Here is a 20,018-nt window from a genome sequence, read left to right on the forward strand (position 1 = left end):
AGCAGACATAGTGAGTGTGTGCTGACACCTTCCTGGCAGGGTATGTGAGAAGATTGATGGAGTGACAACAGGTGAGAATGTGACATTGGTTAAATGCAAAAAGACCAGGAGATATAGAGTTACTATCACTTTCTAGGTTCCTCCATCTCTATCTCTCTCTCTCTCCCCGTTTGTTCTCACACATACTTTATCCCTCCCCTCTCTCCTGCTGGTTCTGACAAGTTTGAGAAGATAATATACCACATTGGTGTTTAATTTAATTGTTGTCTATTTATTGGTTACACTTGTTTTTAACTGAAGAGCTGCTAAACAGATTTATGTAAAAATGACAAATAAAGATCTATCTATCTATCTCTATGTCATTATTATTCCCTCTTCACACTGTCACGACATCCCATCTTCTCAGCTCACTCCAACTTTCTTTCATCAGGAAGAATTAATAGTGGCAGGGTCACATTTCTAAAAGGGCTATCTGTCATCGAAAACATTGCCTCGCTCTTCTGTCTGTTGTTGTGCCTACTGCTATGCAAGACACAGCAGATTGGAATAACAGCACAACATTTGTCAATGGCAAATCATGAAGAGTCTCTTATACGCTGTTACTGATCTCCATACTTATATGCAAAAAAGTCTACAAAATGATCAGTTCCAGCTTTCATAGATGTAATTTCAAAACCTTTTGTGAATCCTTAATTTCTTTTCATTATCAAGCATCAGCAAAAACAGCCAATCAGACACTTCGAGGAACAGTTTGGGAAATATGGTTATTTGAATTCCTGCTGAGTGTGATGAGAAGATTGGTACCTCTCTCAACATGGGGTTGCTATCTATCTTTTGATCTAATTCTCAGCAAGAAAGCCCGTTTTCCAAATGTTGAACAAGGAGTGAAACAAGTTTAGGACATTTGTTTGATATATGCTGACAGCAGAGCAAGGATGCCAAACTGAAAATGTGAAAGGTATTTTACATTTTATGAGTATACTCTCACAAGACTGATTGATGGCCTTGCTCAAAGGTTCTTTCTGCCTGATTTCAAATGTATGGCTGCAGCTTAAAAATAAGACCTATGACTAAAGGCTTTAGGGATAGAGAGAGGGATGGTGGCTGGGTTGTTGGGTGGTTGAGAAATTACAAATGGATGAATGAGAGGTTCACATTTCTGTCTGGATGGAGCACACAGTCTGAAGCTGCCTGTTTGGAGCTAAATGGGAGTGGAGGGTGGAGGGGAGGGGATAAACGAACCAGAGGATTTAGAAGAAGAGTCAAGTTCCAGCAGACAACAGGCACAGGCCTTAGCTGGGATAATTTTAGTCAAGGGCAATGAGTGTGTGCGTGGATTAAAGGAGAATGGGCGTGTAGCAATGTCTCATTTGTGTTAAAGAAGGGCTATTTAAAGTCTCTAAAAAAGGTGTAGAAGAGGACTGCTATCTCAGTAAAATGCTTTGTCCCACAAATGTTTAACTATGGAAGTAAAATTGTGAGTCACACTCGGGTTTACGTCATCTTTTTTTGTCACGAGGAACAACAATTAGCCTCTATGTTGCTTGACATTAAAAATCCCTTTAGAAATGACTCCACTTGTTAATGAAGGCGTGCTAACTAGACGACAACAAGGCCACTGTAACACACTAACGCACACGTGACCAACTGCTTAGATTACATTTGTGTATGCCGACATCTGTTTCGTACCCTCTACTTTCCTCTGAGGGCTAAAGTTAGCAACTAGCCTGACCTCGGACTGTTAGCATTTGCTTATGTGGTTGGCATGGACCATAGAGACAAAGGATCAATGTGAAAGGCGGTAGACTATGCACGCCCACAACACACCGACAGACACACACACACATGCCCACTCCTAATACTGTAAGCTTTGAGACCTTTGACAGAGCACTCCAAAGATGGAAATGCTAACTAGCTAAGAGTGCTGTCAAAATAGCACCTTCAGATTGTTTAGGCCATCTGCTGAATGCTTTTATGACTGCCAAAGACATCAAGATATATCCATTCAGCTTATTCATTATATTGAATATATTATTATTTCTGAAAGGTGATTTTATGAAATTCAAAACAATAGAACAACAGCAAAAACATATTTTCCTCATTTACCCATAGTGGTAACTACTCATTAAGATTGCTGGCTTTATTTGCAAGGGTTTTAGAGATATACAGTGCTGTGCAAAGGTTTTTAGGCACTTTAGATGTTTTGAATCTTATCCATAATGTTACACCATCAGGGAGAACAGTCTGGTCCCAAATGTATTCTGCAACACGACAACGACCCCAAACATATACCCAGAGTCATAAAGAGATATCTTCAGCAACAAGAAGAACAGAACAACTGTGGAAACTTCTCCAGGCCACAAGTACAAGCTACCTGTCAAGTACCTGGTACTTCATTAAGTTTTCTTTTGCTTACTGAACTTTAAATGGGGTTAGCTGATAAATAAAAGGTATTAAAGGGCATTACTTAAAATTCTCACTTTACTTATAGTACCTGGCATTTTTGTACAGTAGCCTACTGTATATCTCATTAGATTTCTGCAGCTGCTTGAAAAGAAAGTGAAAGGAATTTCATTTACACTGCTTAAAGCAGCAGTCTTACTCATAGTTTACATAAATAACTTTTGACAATGAGATAACAGGGACATTAGTTCTGGAAAGACACAATGCTGTGGAAATTAAATTCCATTCACAGAAATTCATTCTGTTGCATCATAGTGGCAGATGTTTCACCACACACACACATTTCGAAACTGGGGACCGTAAAATAAATTGTTCCTCAGTGGTGCATTCAGGGATGCTTAGGAATGCAAGGTTTTGGTCTGGTCTTGAGAACCAACAGATGGTGAATCTTAGGCCAGAACATCCATGAACACACTAACAACGAAGAGTTTTCAAAACTGAATACATGCAACTAACTGTCCACTGTGATGGATTATGATGATGATGATGGTAATGATGGATGATACCAGAGTGAAATGAACAGAATGGCTCTCTGTGCTCTCTGACGTACCTGTATGAAGGTGTGGTATCACCAGACCCGAGACAAAGGGACAGGGACAGGCAAGAGAATGGCTGTTGAACAGAGATGGGAGGAGTTTTATACAGACAGGGGAAATATGTGTGTGTGTGCGTTGTATGGATGAGTATGTGTGTACGCATGCTGTGAGAATAACTGAGTGTTTGAATATACACCACAAGAATAACTGTGAGTCTGTGTGCACAAATGTGCAGATTTGCATGTGTGTGTGTGTGTGTGTGTGTGTGTGTGTTCAGGGCTGGGGGCCATAGGTGGATTAAGCAGAGGCAGAAAGACGAGCACCCCTCAGGATTAGGGAGAGGAGAGGAATGACCTCACTGGACAAAAGGAGGGGTGCCACAGGACAGGTGGGGAAAGGATGACAAAATGATAGAGGGAGGGTGTGACGGATAGCGGGAAAGAAAGCTGGCAGAACTGAGGGGGGGGGGGGGGGGGGGGGGGGGTATAGTTTGTTCAAAGACAATAGTTGTTGTTTTTCTTTAATTAATCAAAGTTCACACTGGGTAGCTTTTCAAAAGCAAAAATAAAGCAAGTCCATGTGATTAAAATGTCTCCTTCAGTTTCTTGAAGCTTTCCTGTTTAACATTTCATTCAATAAAACTGACAAAAACCTAAATACTACACACAAAGTACAGCTGAGACTGATAAGAATGAATTAGTCATAGGTTTGAACAGGGAATAAAAAGTTAGATTAAGAGTTAAGGGATCATCAGTCATTACAATAACCTGTCAACCTCATGACCATCAAATTCATTCTCCTTCTGGGGAACATGTATGTCTACAAAATTTCACAGCAGTCCATCCAATAGTTGTTGAGACATTTCAGTCTGAATCCAAGTGGTTGACTGACATCCATAGAGCCCTAGTGCTAGCATGGCTAAAAATATATTTCATCCATCCCGAGCAATTTGACAGTGGCCAAATGTCCATTTCACTCAGTTAAAAGAGTTGCTTGTGAAAAATTGTAGCTTTGATGACATTCACATTCAATTGTTTACGTTAGTGACATGACTTTCTTGTTTCCACGATCCAAAATGTTCTCAGCAGCATTGCTGATGACTTTTGCCACTTGTTATACAACCAGGACAGTTTCATGTCAAACTGTTGGGTGAAAGCAGAACACTGTTTACATTAACCATGGGAAAAAATGTATCGACACATCTGGACCATCTCTCTATTCATTTCTGAGGAAGAATTGTGAGAGAGGATCGGGGTGAACAGATATTGATGCTCAACAACAGTGAATGAGGGAGGAGCGGACTGACAGAGGGATAAGCACATCCAGAAATAGGGACTCATTCCCTTTTTCCATGAAAGGGCAGGTTTCCTGTTCAAAGAGAGAGGTCCATGTTCAGCTTAGCAGAATATCCTAATTCAATTGGAACTCACGTTGTGGAGGTCAAACCCAATCAGGATATAGTCCGGTCCTAAAGAGGTACCATCTTCTTTAAGAACAGGTATCTTGGGTGGTACGGTGGCTCGGTGGTTAGCACTGTTGCCTCACAGCAAGAAGGTCTTGGGTTCAATATCCAGCTGGGGCAAAGCCTTCCTGTGTGGAGTTTACATGTTCTCCTCCTACTTTTATGGGTTTCCTCCCATTGTCCAAAACATGTATGTTAGGTGAATTCTCCTGTCAGCGCCGTTGACCAAGGTACTTCTTGTAGATTTTTTAAATATGCAGCCCATACATCAGTGCAGAGAGTACACAGGAGTCCAGGATGTCTTGCGTTGAAAAGGTTTATTAGCTTGATCAAGGAGAATGAATGATTAATCAGTACGTAGTTTTCTTTTGCTTACTGAACTTTAAATGGGGTTAGCTGATTAGGTAGGTAGGTATTAAAGGTATTAAAGGGCATTACTTAAAATTCTCACTTTACTTATAGTACCTGGCATTTTTGCACAATAGCCTACTGTATATCTCATCAGATTTCTGCAGCTGCTTGAAAAGAAAGTGAAAGGAATTTCATTTACACTGCTTAAAGCAGCAGTCTTACTCATAGTTTACATAAATAACTTTTGACAATGAGATAACAGGGACATTAATTCTGGAAAGACACAATGCTGTGGAAATTAAATTCCATTCACTTCTATTGCATCATAGTGGCAGATGTTTCACCACACACACATTTCGCAACTGGGGACCGGAAAATAAAACGTACTCCCTTCAATTCTGTGGTTTCGGTCCTCCGGGGATAGTCTTCCTTTTCCTCTTAGCCCTTGCTTAACTTTTTTATTAAGTACCTTGTGGGAATAAGTTGCATTGTTCTGGCATAATTGAAAACTTGAAAATAAAGTATTCCAAAAAAAAGAAAAAAGAAAAAAGAGGCAGACTCACTTCCTACTACTACCTCAAGGGGAGACAGTGTCTAGCCTAGTTTGACCCAGTACATGCCAATGATTGACGTAAATGATGGAAAATTCCCTGACAGTACTGACGCAGAATTGGAGTTGGTCCCTGGGCGCTGCATAGTGGCTCCTCATTGCTCCTAATACTTAGAAAGGGTTAAATATAGAGACTGAATCTCACTGTATGTGTGACAAATAAGATACCTTTCCTTCAGCCACTAATGAGGGCCATGGAATTTGGATGTAAGCATCAGAAAAGACAAGAGAGTGGACCTTAAATTACAATACATTTTTCAGATTACTGTTCTGTGAACTTCTTTTTTTGAAATAATGTGTTTTTAAAGTAGATTATTTTCTTGATGAATCAATTAGTTGATGGTCAATAAAATGTCTGAAAAAGGTAAAAACTGTCAATCACAAAGTCTTGAATCAAATAACACAGAGATTTAACTTAATAAAAAAAGACTTTTATTATAATAGCTTTATCTTTAACAGCAACAAATAAAGAAATAACTGGTCATTATACTTGAGTAGTTTCATGATGACACCACAGGCATGGTGACTGTAAGGATCTGAGAGTGAGAGAGAAGAAAACAAAGTGTACAGTGTGTTAATAGATATATTTGTTGTTTACTACATTATTCAGCATGTTGAGTTTGTGTATTAATTCTGTACTGTGTGTTAGAACAGTTTATGCTTCATATGTGCGTTCTGTACCTGAGTGCTATTGTTGTACTGTGCCACACTGTTCTCCTGGTCGATGAGGAAGGGGTGGAAGATGTCAAGATGGAAGAGCGAGGGCCGAGCCGTCAGCACCAGACGGTCTTCTCCGACATCCAGAACCAGAGAGCGAGATGACGTCTGCACAAGAGAAATGTTCCCACGAGACAAGTTAACATATCAAACCACACATGATGAAGATCCTTATCTGACTACATGTGTGCAGGCTGGCCTTTATCTAAACTGACTGAATCAATATTTAATGGAATAGTTTGGCTTCTTTCATGCCAAGAGTTACATGAGAAGATCAATACCACTTGTTTGTGCAGTATATATGAAGCTAAATCCAACAGCTAGGTAGCTTTGCATGAGAATGAATTTTGTATGTCAGAAAGATGTATTAAAATCATCAGAAATATCTCTAAAATTTTGCTTGCAGGTCAAATTTCCCCTCATGGGACTTGTGAGTATGTGTCAGTGTTGATGTGTACAGCGTACTGTATGTGTGTATTGTGAATGTCTCACCACTCCAGGCAGCTTTATTTCTGCGATGAGGTATTCAGGGACGCCAGCAGGAGGCTCCACAAGCAAAGTGAAGTCCGGTCTGCGGAAGGTGAAGAAATGACCGGCAAGAATTGTGAAAAAGAAGAGAGCAGTGATGAAAGGAGGTGGATGGGAGGAAGGAAAGAGGAATGCCCTCATAATGTGACAATAGAAGAAAAAAAAAACAGGCAAGCAGAACAGGAAATGAAGACAGAGTAACAGGTTTGCTAATTAAAATGAGGGCTTACCTTCTGGCTGTAGCAGAGAAGCTCTGCCTGTAAGAGAGGCACAGAAGGTGAGAAAAAGAAATAATTAGTACTTTCAAAACAAATCTGGCTTTGTAACCTCACTAGAAAAAACTGCTGCTGTGTTTATATACCGTATGTATATTTTTATAGCCAAAAGTTTGGAGAAATGAACATTAACATTAAGGTATTTCCAATTCAGCTTAAGCATTGAATCTTATTACTTCTTCCTCTTCTATCCTGCTCAGTCTCATTATTATTTAAGCCTTTATTTTTTTAGATCTGAACTAGAGGCAAGATGTAAACTACATCAGTTAAATCAGTGCAAAGGCCACTGGTGAGGTGGTGTCATTTTTATCATTTGTGGCCAATTAAAGTTCATTTTTATGAGCTAACAGAGTGTGCCTGACAGATTAAAGCTCAGCAAAGACAGTTATCCATCTGTAACGTCAGTATGTTATATCGGATCTTTTTTTTAATCTATCAGACAGACAGTGTGAGGGACGTACTGAGGCTGCAGCTCTTGAATCACAGGCCGGCTCTTCGTCCGGATGTTCTGCTCGCTCACAGAACCCAAGAACTTCCTGTTCTTCAGCACCTTCCAGTCTGCAGAACCCCCCCCCAAAAAAACCCAACTCAACAACTACAACCAACACAGAGGAGATATTTTATGGACACACACACTCTCTCACACACACACACACACACACACACACACACACACACACACACACACACACACACACACACACACACACACACACACACACACACACACACACACACCTCTACTTAGCGCCAGGTTGTATTTATGTTCTAAACCCTCCAGAGACACCAGAATAACAAACTGCTGGAACAAGGGATCCTTCTGCAAGACACAGACAAAGAAACATTTCATTATTGGTAAACATAAACAAAAACAAAACACACAAAAAAAGAATAACACGTAACAATGGACAATGGTTTCTCATTGTTTGAGAAACTATTGTAGTTTCTAACGGAACAAAGAAATCATCTATGATTGGTCAAACATATCAGCCTATATACATTTTCCCCAATAGAAGATGATAATAAAAATAATAACAGGTCTCGATGACGTTTGCACATCTGGACACTGCAATTCTTCTCCATTCTTCTTTGCAAAACGACCCAAACTCTGTCATGTTGCTTAGGGATCAAGCGTGAACAGCTCCAGCCACAAATTCTCTATTGGATTAAGGTCTGGGTTTTGCTGTATGTTTCAGTTCATTGACTTGCTGGAAACCCTCCATCTTTACAAGCCTCCCACGCCTCCCAAGATTTAATATGAGTTAAATCTTGACTAGATCAACAGTGGCTTTCTCTTTGCTACTCTCCCATAAAGCAACAGCTGTTGTATGCAGAGTCTCTCCCACCTTAGCTGCTGAAGCTTTTAACTCCTTCAGAGTAGTCACAGGTGTGTTGGTGGCTTCCCTCCCCAGTCTCCTTTCTGCATGGTCACTCAGTTTGTGATGACGGCTCTAGGCAGATTGACACATGTGCCATATTCCTTCCATTTCTTGGATTTAACTGAACTCCGGGGGATGTTCAGCCACTTGGAAATGTTTTTGTATCCATCCCCTCACTTCTACTTTTCAATAACCTTTTTTTGGAGTTTCTTGGAGTTGGAGTTCTTTTGTCTTCATGGTGTAATTGTAGCAGGAATACTGATGAACCAATGACTGGACCTTCCAGACACAAGTGTCTTACTCATTTTACATTATATATTTTTTAATAAAATTAGCATTGATTTGTAGAAATCTGTTTTCACTTTGACATTAAAAAGTTGTTTTTTGGAAACTCTTTAAAAAAAAAATGTATTCAATTGATTCAATTTATAAAAGCGATAAAAGGGGCTGAATACTTTTTATAGGCACTGTATGTTCTGTTCCATGGACATATTCTATTGGGTAAAATCATATAGGCTGATGTTTGATCAATCACAGATGATTTCCTTGTTTAGGCACACTCTTTGAGATGAGCTGATGTCACTCTGTATGTATGCTGTCTCCTTGTTGTATAATAATATTTTTTTAATCTTCAACCAGCAGTGTTTTGTGTATCATTTCATATTTGTGTTAAGTGTTGTGATAATTTCCATGACAAGCCTGCTCTTTCATCAATGAAAAATGAATCAGGTCAGAAAATCTCTTAATACAAAAAAAAATATGATCTCATTAAAGACTATTTGTAGCCTTTAATGTCATAAATGTGAATTATTCATGTATCATTAAAATTCTATAACAATTTACACCTGCTCACAAATGTTAAACAGGACTCTGACAGTCTAATTCTACTATAAACTATCAATAAACCTAACAATATACAGTGGCATTTTGAATTGTCTTTCCTATTCATGTAAGTATTATGTGTTTGCAATATTCTTGTTTTAATTGTTTCAATAGATGATTTAATAAATAGCTGAGCCGCTGAGTAAACATGATGTAAGGTTAGGAATGTATGGTCAGTTAATCCTGGGAACTATGTTTGCACCTTGACCTCAGTTAAGGTGATGTTTATCCCTATCTACTTATCTACCAATCTGGGATAGTAACCACATCTGATTGCAAGAGTTTAAAGAACCAAGGAATTTCTGACTGATATGGGATGCCTCTTTGATGAAGATAAATGACAGGATAGAGAAGAGAAAAGAGTCCCAAGAGTGTTCAGATTAAAGGTAACATTCCAGATGTTGGTCAGAAGAGGATTTAAACCCCGGGTGCATTCTGTATGCATTACTTAACACTCAATAGGTTTCTTTTGTTTATATAATGACATGCGAGTCCAAGACAAATTTCTCTGCAGGGACAATAAAGTATATATCTATCTATCTACATCTATCTATCTATATACACCCACTAAGTGGTGGTGGCGTATTGGGGTGCATTATATTGACTGGTGTTCCTATTATTTTGCCCCCCTCATGTATGTTAATGGAGTGGACAAAGAGACCACAAGACGATCTTCAATCAGGCTGAGAAGAAAAAAATACAGAAGCTATTTCTCATCTAATACAGAACGCACCAGGGGTTTAAATCCTCTTCTGAATGTCACCTTTAATCTGAACAGCTCTATCATCTTTAACACACCTGGCACATCTGGAAGAACTCCTGATTGATGACCACGTCGTAAGCTGTGCAACCCTTAGAGTCTGAGAGAGAGAGAGAGAGAGAGAGAGAGAGAGAGAGAGAGAGAGAGAGAGAGGGGGGGAGAGAGATTGCTTAGTTTATATTATATTGCATATTGTATATTTTTTGTAACCATCTGTCAATATTAGTAATCTTCTGTACTACTACAGATTTCTGATCTGTCATGCCAACTAAGCTTATCTGAATTTGAGAAGGAAAAGGGAGAGACAGAGAGAGACATTTATCACTGTCAGCAAATGGGATTAAAATTCCATTTGCTGACAGTGATTCTACAGTTACAGAAGAGATAAGAAGAAGATGAGATGAGGTAGAGTGTGACGAGTGGGAGCAAAGTAAAGTTAAAAATGAAATTCAAACCATAACACTTGTTCAATTCCAAAACCATGACTTAAAATGACAGTGTGCTACTCGAGATGTGTATTTTCTTATTATTTTTTATGCAACACAAACATCAGAGAACAAAACAGAACAAAAGGAAACAGTAAATATGAGTCACGTTTCCCCTTACCATGCAAAACCTGAAAGTGGAGATTTATTCAAATATCTACTCGATCAGTGCAAAAGGTTACATTTACTTGGACAAACTGCCTGTTTTAGACTAAGGAGTACTTGAGGCCCTACTTGAGGAAACAATCACGGGAAACTGTCGGGGCCAATCAAATGAATCTTTTGGATGCCTCCTGGCTGTTGACACAATGGTGGACATTTCAATAAAGAAACCAGAAAAAATAACTAAACATGGCAGCTTTTTAAAACACAGGGTGTGAATTAAAACACAGATCCATGCAATAAATAAACAGCAGCTAGTAGAAACCAGGGAACTGCATGTAATATGAGCTGTAATGCAGCCGCAGTCTTGCACAAGAGGTCTAAACGTGATTTTAGTATTTCCTCTTTACTGCTTTTAGTGTGTGAAAAATGCTGTGTTTGCATTTCCCATATTCTTATCTGAGGACTGGGAATTGAGACCAACTCAACACAAGACCACACATACAAAAGTAACTACTGAAATAACTGATTTCCAGCTTCCAGCTTTTTTCTCAGTAACCTACGTAAGCCTCGAGAGAAAAGAAATTCACATGGAGTATTTGGCCTGGATGTGCTGCCATGCCGGATACATCTAGTGCAGTGGTCTCCAACCCTGCTCCTGGAGAGCTACTGCCCTGCATGTTTTAGGTATCTCCTCACTCTAACACACCTGATTCTAATAATCAACTCGTTATCAAGCCCTTTGACGAGCCTCAGCTGCTTGATAACGAGTTAGAGTGAGGAGACACCTAAAACATGCAGGGCAGTAGCTCTCCAGGAGCAGGGTTGGAGACCACTGATCTAGTGTATGTCACTTTAAGTTTGCCTAACTTGTTCATTCTAAAGCTGAAAAGACATGACCCTTCTATGAAATCTGCAAAATGACAAGCACCTTAGTAAAGAGGGTCCACTGCAAGTGTTCATTTAAACGATCACTTTGGGTAATTTCTGGCAATCTGTCCTTACATGACTTCATAGCCAAGAGCAATATGAGCCTGAGTCAAGAGTTCAGTGTCACGATTACTCAATCAAACTGAACACACAGGCCTTAACAAAGAGGAGTGATACTACCATGGCTGATGAATACATTCTGCTGGTGACTAAACCATTGTGGAAGCTGCTGGTACTGAATGTTTTATTTGGGTGCAAAACTCCTTCCCATGTTCCCTTTTTTTCTTTTCTTTTTTTTTTCTTTAATCAACAGTATCATTATACACATAAAAAGTATCTTTTCTCCGTCACGCTGTAATTAAAATTAAACATGACTATGATGGTCATCCAAATTCATTTGTTAGCATTTGGACATGGTCATATTTTTTGTTCTTTCATTGGAGTAGATTTACATCACTATAAAAAGAACTGTGTGGGAGATACAGATTTCCCACACATCTTCAGAAGTTTAGAAATCAAACGTTTAGATTTAGAGGTTTAGATCTCACAGAGTTTAGATACTTAAAGTTTAGATCTCCCAGAGTTCAGATATTTAAAGTTTAGATCTCCCAGAGTTTAGATACTTAAAGTTTAGATCTCCCAGAGTTTAGATATTTAAAGTTTAGATCTCCCAGAGTTTAGATACTTAAAGTTTAGATCTCCCAGAGTTTAGATATTTAAAGTTTAAATCTCCCAGAGTTTAGATACTTAAAGTTTAGATCTCCCAGAGTTTAGATATTTAAAGTTTAGATCTCCCAGAGTTTAGATACTTAAAGTTTAGATCTCCCAGAGTTTAGACATTTGAAGTTTAGATCTCCCAGAGTTTAGATACTTAAAGTTTAGATCTCCCAGAGTTTAGATACTTAAAGTTTAGATCTCCCAGAGTTTAGACATTTGAAGTTTAGATCTCCGACCTACTCAAATTAAAGTAAACCAGATTTGACATTCCTGCCCTGGCCAGATGACCACCTGATTTCTGGTTAGTTCTCTACTAAAAGACTTGTAGATAAAATCATTTAATTGTGTGGCTGTTCTAGACTTTCCAAATGTTATCGGACTGATTGGATCAAAATCAAGTTATTTCACAGAGGGCCTGGGATGTAAGCGCGTGTTGACAGTGTTTTTGTTAGTCACTGTCGGAAGGGGATTTTTCATTTTGAATGTGCAGACAACATGAAACATTAAAAGAATGTGTTTCCATTCAAATATTTACTATATTGTTTGTACGTCTGTCAGTAAAAAAAAAGTTTCTTTGAAATTAGGCACGTACTGTTGTCAATTTCTGTGTGTGGTTCGCCAAGGGTCATGGGAACTCTGTAGCCGCTGGGATCCTCTGACTGGAGCAGCTCTACAAGTTCCTCTCTGGACAGGTGCGGTGGACGTGGGACCGAGTTAGACTGACAGATGTTAATGAAGACCTTCTGCATGCCCGACTCTGAGACAGTCTTTACACACATGCCTGGTAGAAGGGAGAGGAGAAAAATGAAAAAATACACCACGAATGATATATGTGAACAATGTGTATGTTTGTGATTTGATACTTACCAGGCTGTGGTCGGATTACTTTGGAGTCTGGATTTTCAGTCTGCATGTTTCCCATTGTCTACAAAGATCACAAGCAGACACAATCGGAAGTGTCACATGTATTCAATTACATTTATTTACATTTACATTCAAGGACTTGTGGTTTAAGGGGGGTTTTGCAGTGTCTGTAAAGCATTATGGACTTGACAGAGATAGGAAAATAGGGATAAGCAAAGAAAAACTACCCCAACAGAACACCAATGCACATTAATGCATGGTGTAACAGTGCTAGAAACTTTCAAAACTCTAAGTATTTAATGAATTTGATGTCATGTTCATGATAAATAAATCTAATTTTTGACAGTTGGTAACCTTGTTCTTATTTGCTGAGAGCCTAATAATCACAATGGCCTTAGGCTATTTTTTTCCCAGCATTGAGCACAGAGTGAGTTGTGGAAATTTACAGAGAATGTGTGCCAAAAATGTCGTACAGTCTTAAACTTTATAATCCATTAATATTCCAGTGATGCCTGATTAACCATTCATGAAGATGAGGAAATACCTTGTTATACTTGTCCTTAACATTAACAGTGTGTATAGATGATTGGTTCCAGACAGAAATCAACTCAGGAAGTTGTTGGCGTCAGCTGTGCTTCTCAGTGACAGGAAATAAAAGATGTTTCAAAGATGTTCGGATCTTTATCCGGAGTCAGTCTTTTTCTATGCAACGCCAAGTGTGCAGCTTTCTGTCGCTGTAGCTTTAGCTACAATTCCTTCCTGGCTCGAGATCTATTGTTTTTGATACTGACCCAGTTCACTCTGAGGCCAGTATACATTTTGGAAAAGTACAGAGAAAGATCCTCCACCTCCAACGCACCAACGCGTTGTTTTGTTTTGTTTGTTTGTTTGTTTGTTTGTTTATTTGTTTGTTTGTTATATCTTTTGTAAAGCGGCCTTGGGTTTGTGAAAGGCGCTATATAAATCACACCTATTATTATTATTACTTATATTAACAATGTGTCAGGTTAATAATCCAGTACTGATGTGCTAAACTGAACTGGACCAGTATGTTAACTCAGACTGAGTTCAGATTAGGCTGAGTTTCAATCAAACCTTTTAAAAAAACACAGTAACTTTACATATTTGAGACAGTGTGTAGCTGTATGCTCACTCGAGTCCCACAAACTGTCGCTGTGTGCAAATATTGCACCTAAATTGCATTAAGGCTCACCAAGCTCACCGTCCTCAGACTCTGTGTCAGTCCCAGAGTCTAACAAAGCATCATCCTCTGTTCCATCCAGTGGAACAACAACAAAGTTAGTGAATCTATTAGACTTCAGATCTGTGCTCATAGTCTTTGTCTCTGTCACAGCTCAATAAAACATCACAGCAACTAGTGTCTGAAATACTTCTGAGCAACACACTGAATCAGCACCCGCCTGTGAACCCTTTCTTTTTATTTCTCTGTACAACATACAGCAGTATAGAGTCATCAATATCCATTTCATTAGCTGCTGACACAGCTGGAACGTACAGCAGGTGCTTGACATCGCTTTTTACAGGACGTTATCGTTCATAAGTGTGGATGCTCACATTGTTATCTTTATAGTTACAGTTATTATCACTCTTAGTGTGGATGGCCCTTTATAGACCTATAACCAAATCAAGATCCAACCTCTCTCTTCATGTTACTACTGTATGAGACGCACCCCACCTTTAAATGAAAAAAAAAAAAAATCATTTCAAAGGTGTGTCTTATTTATCAGTTCTTACAGTATTAAACTTGAATTAAGAAAAAGGATCAAATATAGATAAAATGCTGCCTATATAACTTTAAAAAATTGTTGGTGCATATCAGACAACATACATGCTGATACCGATATATTACCAATATATCTATGATAGGCCAATATCAGCCAGTCTGATATATTGGTAAGGTTTTATTTTTAACGTCCTGTAAATGTAACTTGTGGTCACAATGATCACTGTAAAAAAGAAAATCATACATAGTCTCACTTTAACCTAATTAACATGAATGCAAAGTTACCTGTAAAAGCAGCTGTTGGTACAGCTCCTCTTGCTGCTGTAACTCCATCTCTGAGTTGAGGAGTGAGGAGTCTGTCATCGTGGCTGCAGGCAGAAATCAGTCAATGAATCCTATAAACAAAAAAAGAAATTGAACAATTAATGATTTATTTTTTTATTGTTGAGTTTCAGAAATGACTCCCTGTGATGTGAGAGGGTCGTACTGCCTCACATCAAACAAACATCATAGAAAACAAACAACTTGACAATGACCCTTTCCCAGGCTCTAAGTACAAATACCGCCAAAGGAATTTGGCTGTATTTGTACTTAGAGCCTGGGAAAGGGTCATTGTCAAGTTGTTTGTTGACAATGAAAAGAAAAAAAAGGTTAGACCCTATTTGTACTACTGTAGAAGTTTGATAACAATCCAGGGATTATTAGTGGAGTAATTTACGAGATACTCTGGTGGGTCACTCTCACGCTTACTTAAATATAGTCCCTACATGCACAGTAAAAAGGATAACCTTTGAATATGAACCGCTTCCAAATTCAGGGGCCGGATCATTTGTAGGGCACAGCAAGAATCAATTCCACTCCATTTAAAGAGTAATCCAGTGATCTGGTTTTTGTACTTTTAACTTTTTGAGGGTTAGGGCACTTTCCAGAAAAGAGGGCTCAAACTCAAAGCAGCAGATGTAGAGATATCCTGACTGTTAGACCCTGTTTACACCTGGCATAAACATGCATTTCAAGTGGTCTGATCACAAGTGGACAGCATTAAAGCGATGGTTTGGCGTAATTACGACCTAGCGCCATATGCACCATGACGTTTATCTAACCACCCACTCCGTTTTTTTTTTCATTTTGTCGCAAACTGGTGGAGTAAGAGCCATCAGCCGAATGGCTTAGTACAGGCGCTAACGGACCCACCAGAGTATCTCGTAAATTACTCCACTAATAATCCCTGGATTGTTATCAAACTTCTACAGTAGTACAAATAGGGTCTAACTTTTTTTTTTCTTTTCTTTTTTAAAAATGTGTGCAACTGATACACATTTTTGTAATATGCAAACATACAACATTTTAAAAAAATAAAACCATTCAAACATGTTTTATTCTTTATATTGTATAAAATGTTCTCCTGGACCATAAAATAGTCTTTTTCTCCATAAATAAACAGAATACGCTCTGCTTGCTCTCTGACAGCTTCATTAAGGATTAATTAAACATGACGGGGAATTTATGAATGTGAATTGGTATAGAGACTAATTATGAGTCAGAATATGAACGGTACTTAAGGGTTAAATAAAGGTAATGGAATACAATTGTTCAAAACATTACATTTAATCTGGGGAATCCTGTCAATTAGGAACCATTTACATTTTTAAAAAATGAAATAATTATTTGTTTAATTAATAAATCATTAAATATGTATCATTCTTTTGTGGTTACACCATTTGACATTTTCAGGAGCATTCAGTCTTACTTTTGGTTAAAAAAAATGGTGCAAATATCATTTCAAATGACATAAAACCAACAAAAATACAAAATGAACATTTTAACAAACCTGATGCTGCTTTTAAAACCATTTTAACGATATTTTATAATTGCTCATCTTGCCATTCCTTATTTGTCACTGACCTGTAAACAGGGTCATAGTCACTGTGGGTCAAGCACCAAAAGACACTGGAGCCTACATTTCCCAAAGTGCAACTCAATGCCATTTGGGTAAAGTTAGAAAGAGATTGGCAGATTCGAACTTCAGCGATCAATAGCTCATAAACGAAACATTGTTAAAACATAAAAAATGCCTCTTTCCTATCGTGGTAAGGTAGACTATTGACTACAAACTAATTTTCGCCAAAACGAGTCGTCATCCAGGCTGCAGGAAATATATTGCTCTCTATGCGCTGCGGGCAGAGAGGCGAGCGCTTAGGGACCGTCTACAAAGTGCAGTACCAAAGCAAAACTATTCACTGTAGTCTCACCAAATTCACTCCACACATCAACGGTCACCTGATAATCACACTACAACAGTTATTTCATAAAAAATCTTTTTGCATATTTTTGGGGAATTTTATTGTGAAAAATCATCAATAGTGTTAATATTATACACTGTATACTCACCAAAATCATGCTACACAACAATGGTCACCTTATAATCATACTACAACAGTTATTTCAGGAAAAAAAAGTTTGCATATTTTTGGGGAATTTTATTTTGAAATATCGTCAATAGTGTTAATATTATACAGTGTAGGATGACCAAAATCATGCTACACAACAAGGGTCACCTGATAATTATACTACAACATTTATTTTGGGGAAATTAGTTTTGATATAATTTTGGAGATTTTTTATATTCAAAAATCTTCAATATCGTTAATATTATACAATGTAGGATGACCCAAATCATGCTACACGACAAGGGTCACCTGATAATCGTACTACAACAGTTATTTCAGAAAAATTTGTTTTTGCATATTTTTGGGGAATTTTATTTTGAAAAATCGTCAATAGCGTTAATATTATACAGTGTAGGATGACCAAAATCATGCTACACAACAAGGGTCACCTGATAATCGTACTACAACAGTTATTTCTGAAAAATGTGTTTTTGCATATTTTTGGAGAATTTTATTGTGAAAAATTGTCAATAGCGTTAATATTATACACTGTATACTCACCAAAATCATGCTACACAACAATGGTCACCTTATAATCATACTACAACAGTTATTTCAGGAAAAAAAAAAGTTTACATATTTTTGGGGAATTTTATTTTGAAATATCATCAATAGTGTTAATATTATACAGTGTAGGATGACCAAAATCATGCTACACAACAAGGGTCACCTGATAATTATACTACAACATTTATTTTGGGGAAATTAGTTTTGATATAATTTTGGAGATTTTTTATATTCAAAAATCTTCAATATCGTTAATATTATACAATGTAGGATGACCCAAATCATGCTACACGACAAGGGTCGTTTTTCTGAAATAACTGTTGTAGTATGATTATCAGGTGACCCTTGTTGTGTGGAGTGAATATAGTGAAGACTACTGTGTATAATATTGATGCTATTGAAGGGAAATCAATGGAACGACAGCACATGACAGTGATGATATTGAAGTATTAGACAGAAGCACATTTTGTAACAATAACTGTTGTAGTGTGATTATCGGGTGACCGTTGGTGTGTGGAGTGAATTTGGTGAGACTACAGTGAATAAAAGTGGAGATATTGAATATTTTTCGTTTTGGTACTGCACTTTGTAGACGGTCCCTAAGCGCTAGCCTCTCCGCCCGCAGCGCATAGAGAGCAATATATTTCCTGCAGCCTGGATGACGACTCGTTTTGGCGAAAATTAGTTTGTAGTCAATAGTCTACCTTACCACGATAGGAAAGAGGCATTTTTTATGTTTTAACAATGTTTCGTTTGTGAGCTATTGATCGCTGAAGTTCGAATCTGCCAATCTCTTTCTAACTTTACCCAAGTCTCAATGCCCTCTTTCATTAAAATCTAACTATATTCACTTCTTTCCAACACTATACGTCACCTCCTGTTTATAAAGGAGAACAGGGCTTAAGGCTGTTTTTTGTGTGCAATTCACTGTACAACATGACAAAAATAACATCAAAATGTGAATAGACTAGCTGACTATCATTATTCATTTATTTACTCTTCAACACGCATGCGCGACACCATGCTCAGGACCTAAGTTACAGTTCAGTTACAGATATTAGCCCCACCTTGGCTACATAGCTGAAGTATGGCTGTTTAGAGTACGAAAACAGGCACTGTACACTCCAGCTTTCCCCATTAGAGCTCAAAGATATTGGCGGTAGCAAATAAAAGTATCAGTTTACATGTCTCTAGCAGTTAGAGCTGTTAGCTTAGCCTTAGCTTCCTAGAGCCGCATATTCCAGCCGACTGGCTTCAAATAAATAAATGTCTTCCCTGTTATGTCTACTGTGTGTTTAGACACAGTAGACCCCTAGAAACACGTAAATATAAAGTGTGTTTACCTTTCCCACCCGGCACCGGTACGTGCAGACAAACGACACGCGTAACCCCGGTTTCCTACGCAACAACATCCGCTCGAAGCTTTCAGAATAAAAGCGCAACAAATTACCACTACCACTACCACTACTACTATTTCTCTTGCATTTATTTTTTTGATAAAAACGGGGGGCGACTACATTCTGGGTACATATAACAAATACAAAGAAAAGTAAATGTATATGTAAGAAGAAATGTATATATTAAAACTAGAAATTAGCTAGGGGGATGGGGATCTATATACAGATTTTAATCCTTACATACTGTTCAGGGTCAAATTTGACCCATTTAAGAGCTGAAAAAACAACTTATACACATTTTCTTTTTTGCCAGACTAGCTATTGTGACCCGAAATATACACAAATGGAAATAAAATACATTAGTAAATACAATAGTAATAACATTTGTGCGGCCAATACATTTTTTAAATATGCAAATGTACAAATTTGTGTTTATTAATAATAATAATTAAGAATCATGTTCTCCTGGACTATAACATATTAGTTTGTAGTAAGTAGTTAAGATAGCGCCCCCCCCCCATACGATTAATCAAATATGTATTAATGACTGATGGGGATTTATGAATGTGAATTGCTGTAGAGACTAATTATGAGTCAGAATATGAACAGTATGTAAAGGTTAACATAGCACAGTGTGTCACAGTTTTAATTACTTTTGGTTTTAGGGAGGATTAAGGTGACCAGATTTCTGAAATGAAAATCGGGGACATTTTCAATGCAGTGGTGAAAAATCATTAAATATTATAATTATGAAATAAAAAATGGGGAGAAGTACTTTTTCATGTATTTTAACCAGCTTTTATTACACAAAAGGACCAGGTTAATAAATCATAATGTCAGCAGCCACACATATAATGTA

At 37.8% G+C, this 20,018-nt stretch overlaps 1 protein-coding gene across 1 annotated transcript; it reads right to left on the reverse strand.

Annotated features, from left to right (window-relative positions):
• Positions 1–5,843: 5,843 nt before the first annotated feature.
• On the reverse strand, positions 5,844–19,161 carry pih1d1 (PIH1 domain containing 1). The gene is made up of 11 exons (XM_062439422.1): positions 19,106–19,161; positions 15,091–15,200; positions 13,065–13,122; positions 12,790–12,978; positions 10,002–10,063; positions 7,681–7,762; positions 7,404–7,500; positions 6,898–6,924; positions 6,632–6,710; positions 6,104–6,247; positions 5,844–5,958 (listed from the first exon to the last, which is right to left on the reverse strand). Exons 2-11 carry the CDS (start codon positions 15,166–15,168, stop codon positions 5,923–5,925), a joined length of 852 nt encoding a protein of 283 aa, XP_062295406.1. The 5' UTR covers positions 15,169–15,200; positions 19,106–19,161; the 3' UTR covers positions 5,844–5,922.
• Positions 19,162–20,018: the final 857 nt, after the last annotated feature.

The sequence above is a fragment of the Scomber scombrus genome, chromosome 18 (assembly GCF_963691925.1).
Source record: "Scomber scombrus chromosome 18, fScoSco1.1, whole genome shotgun sequence".
NCBI lineage: Eukaryota > Metazoa > Chordata > Actinopteri > Scombriformes > Scombridae > Scomber > Scomber scombrus.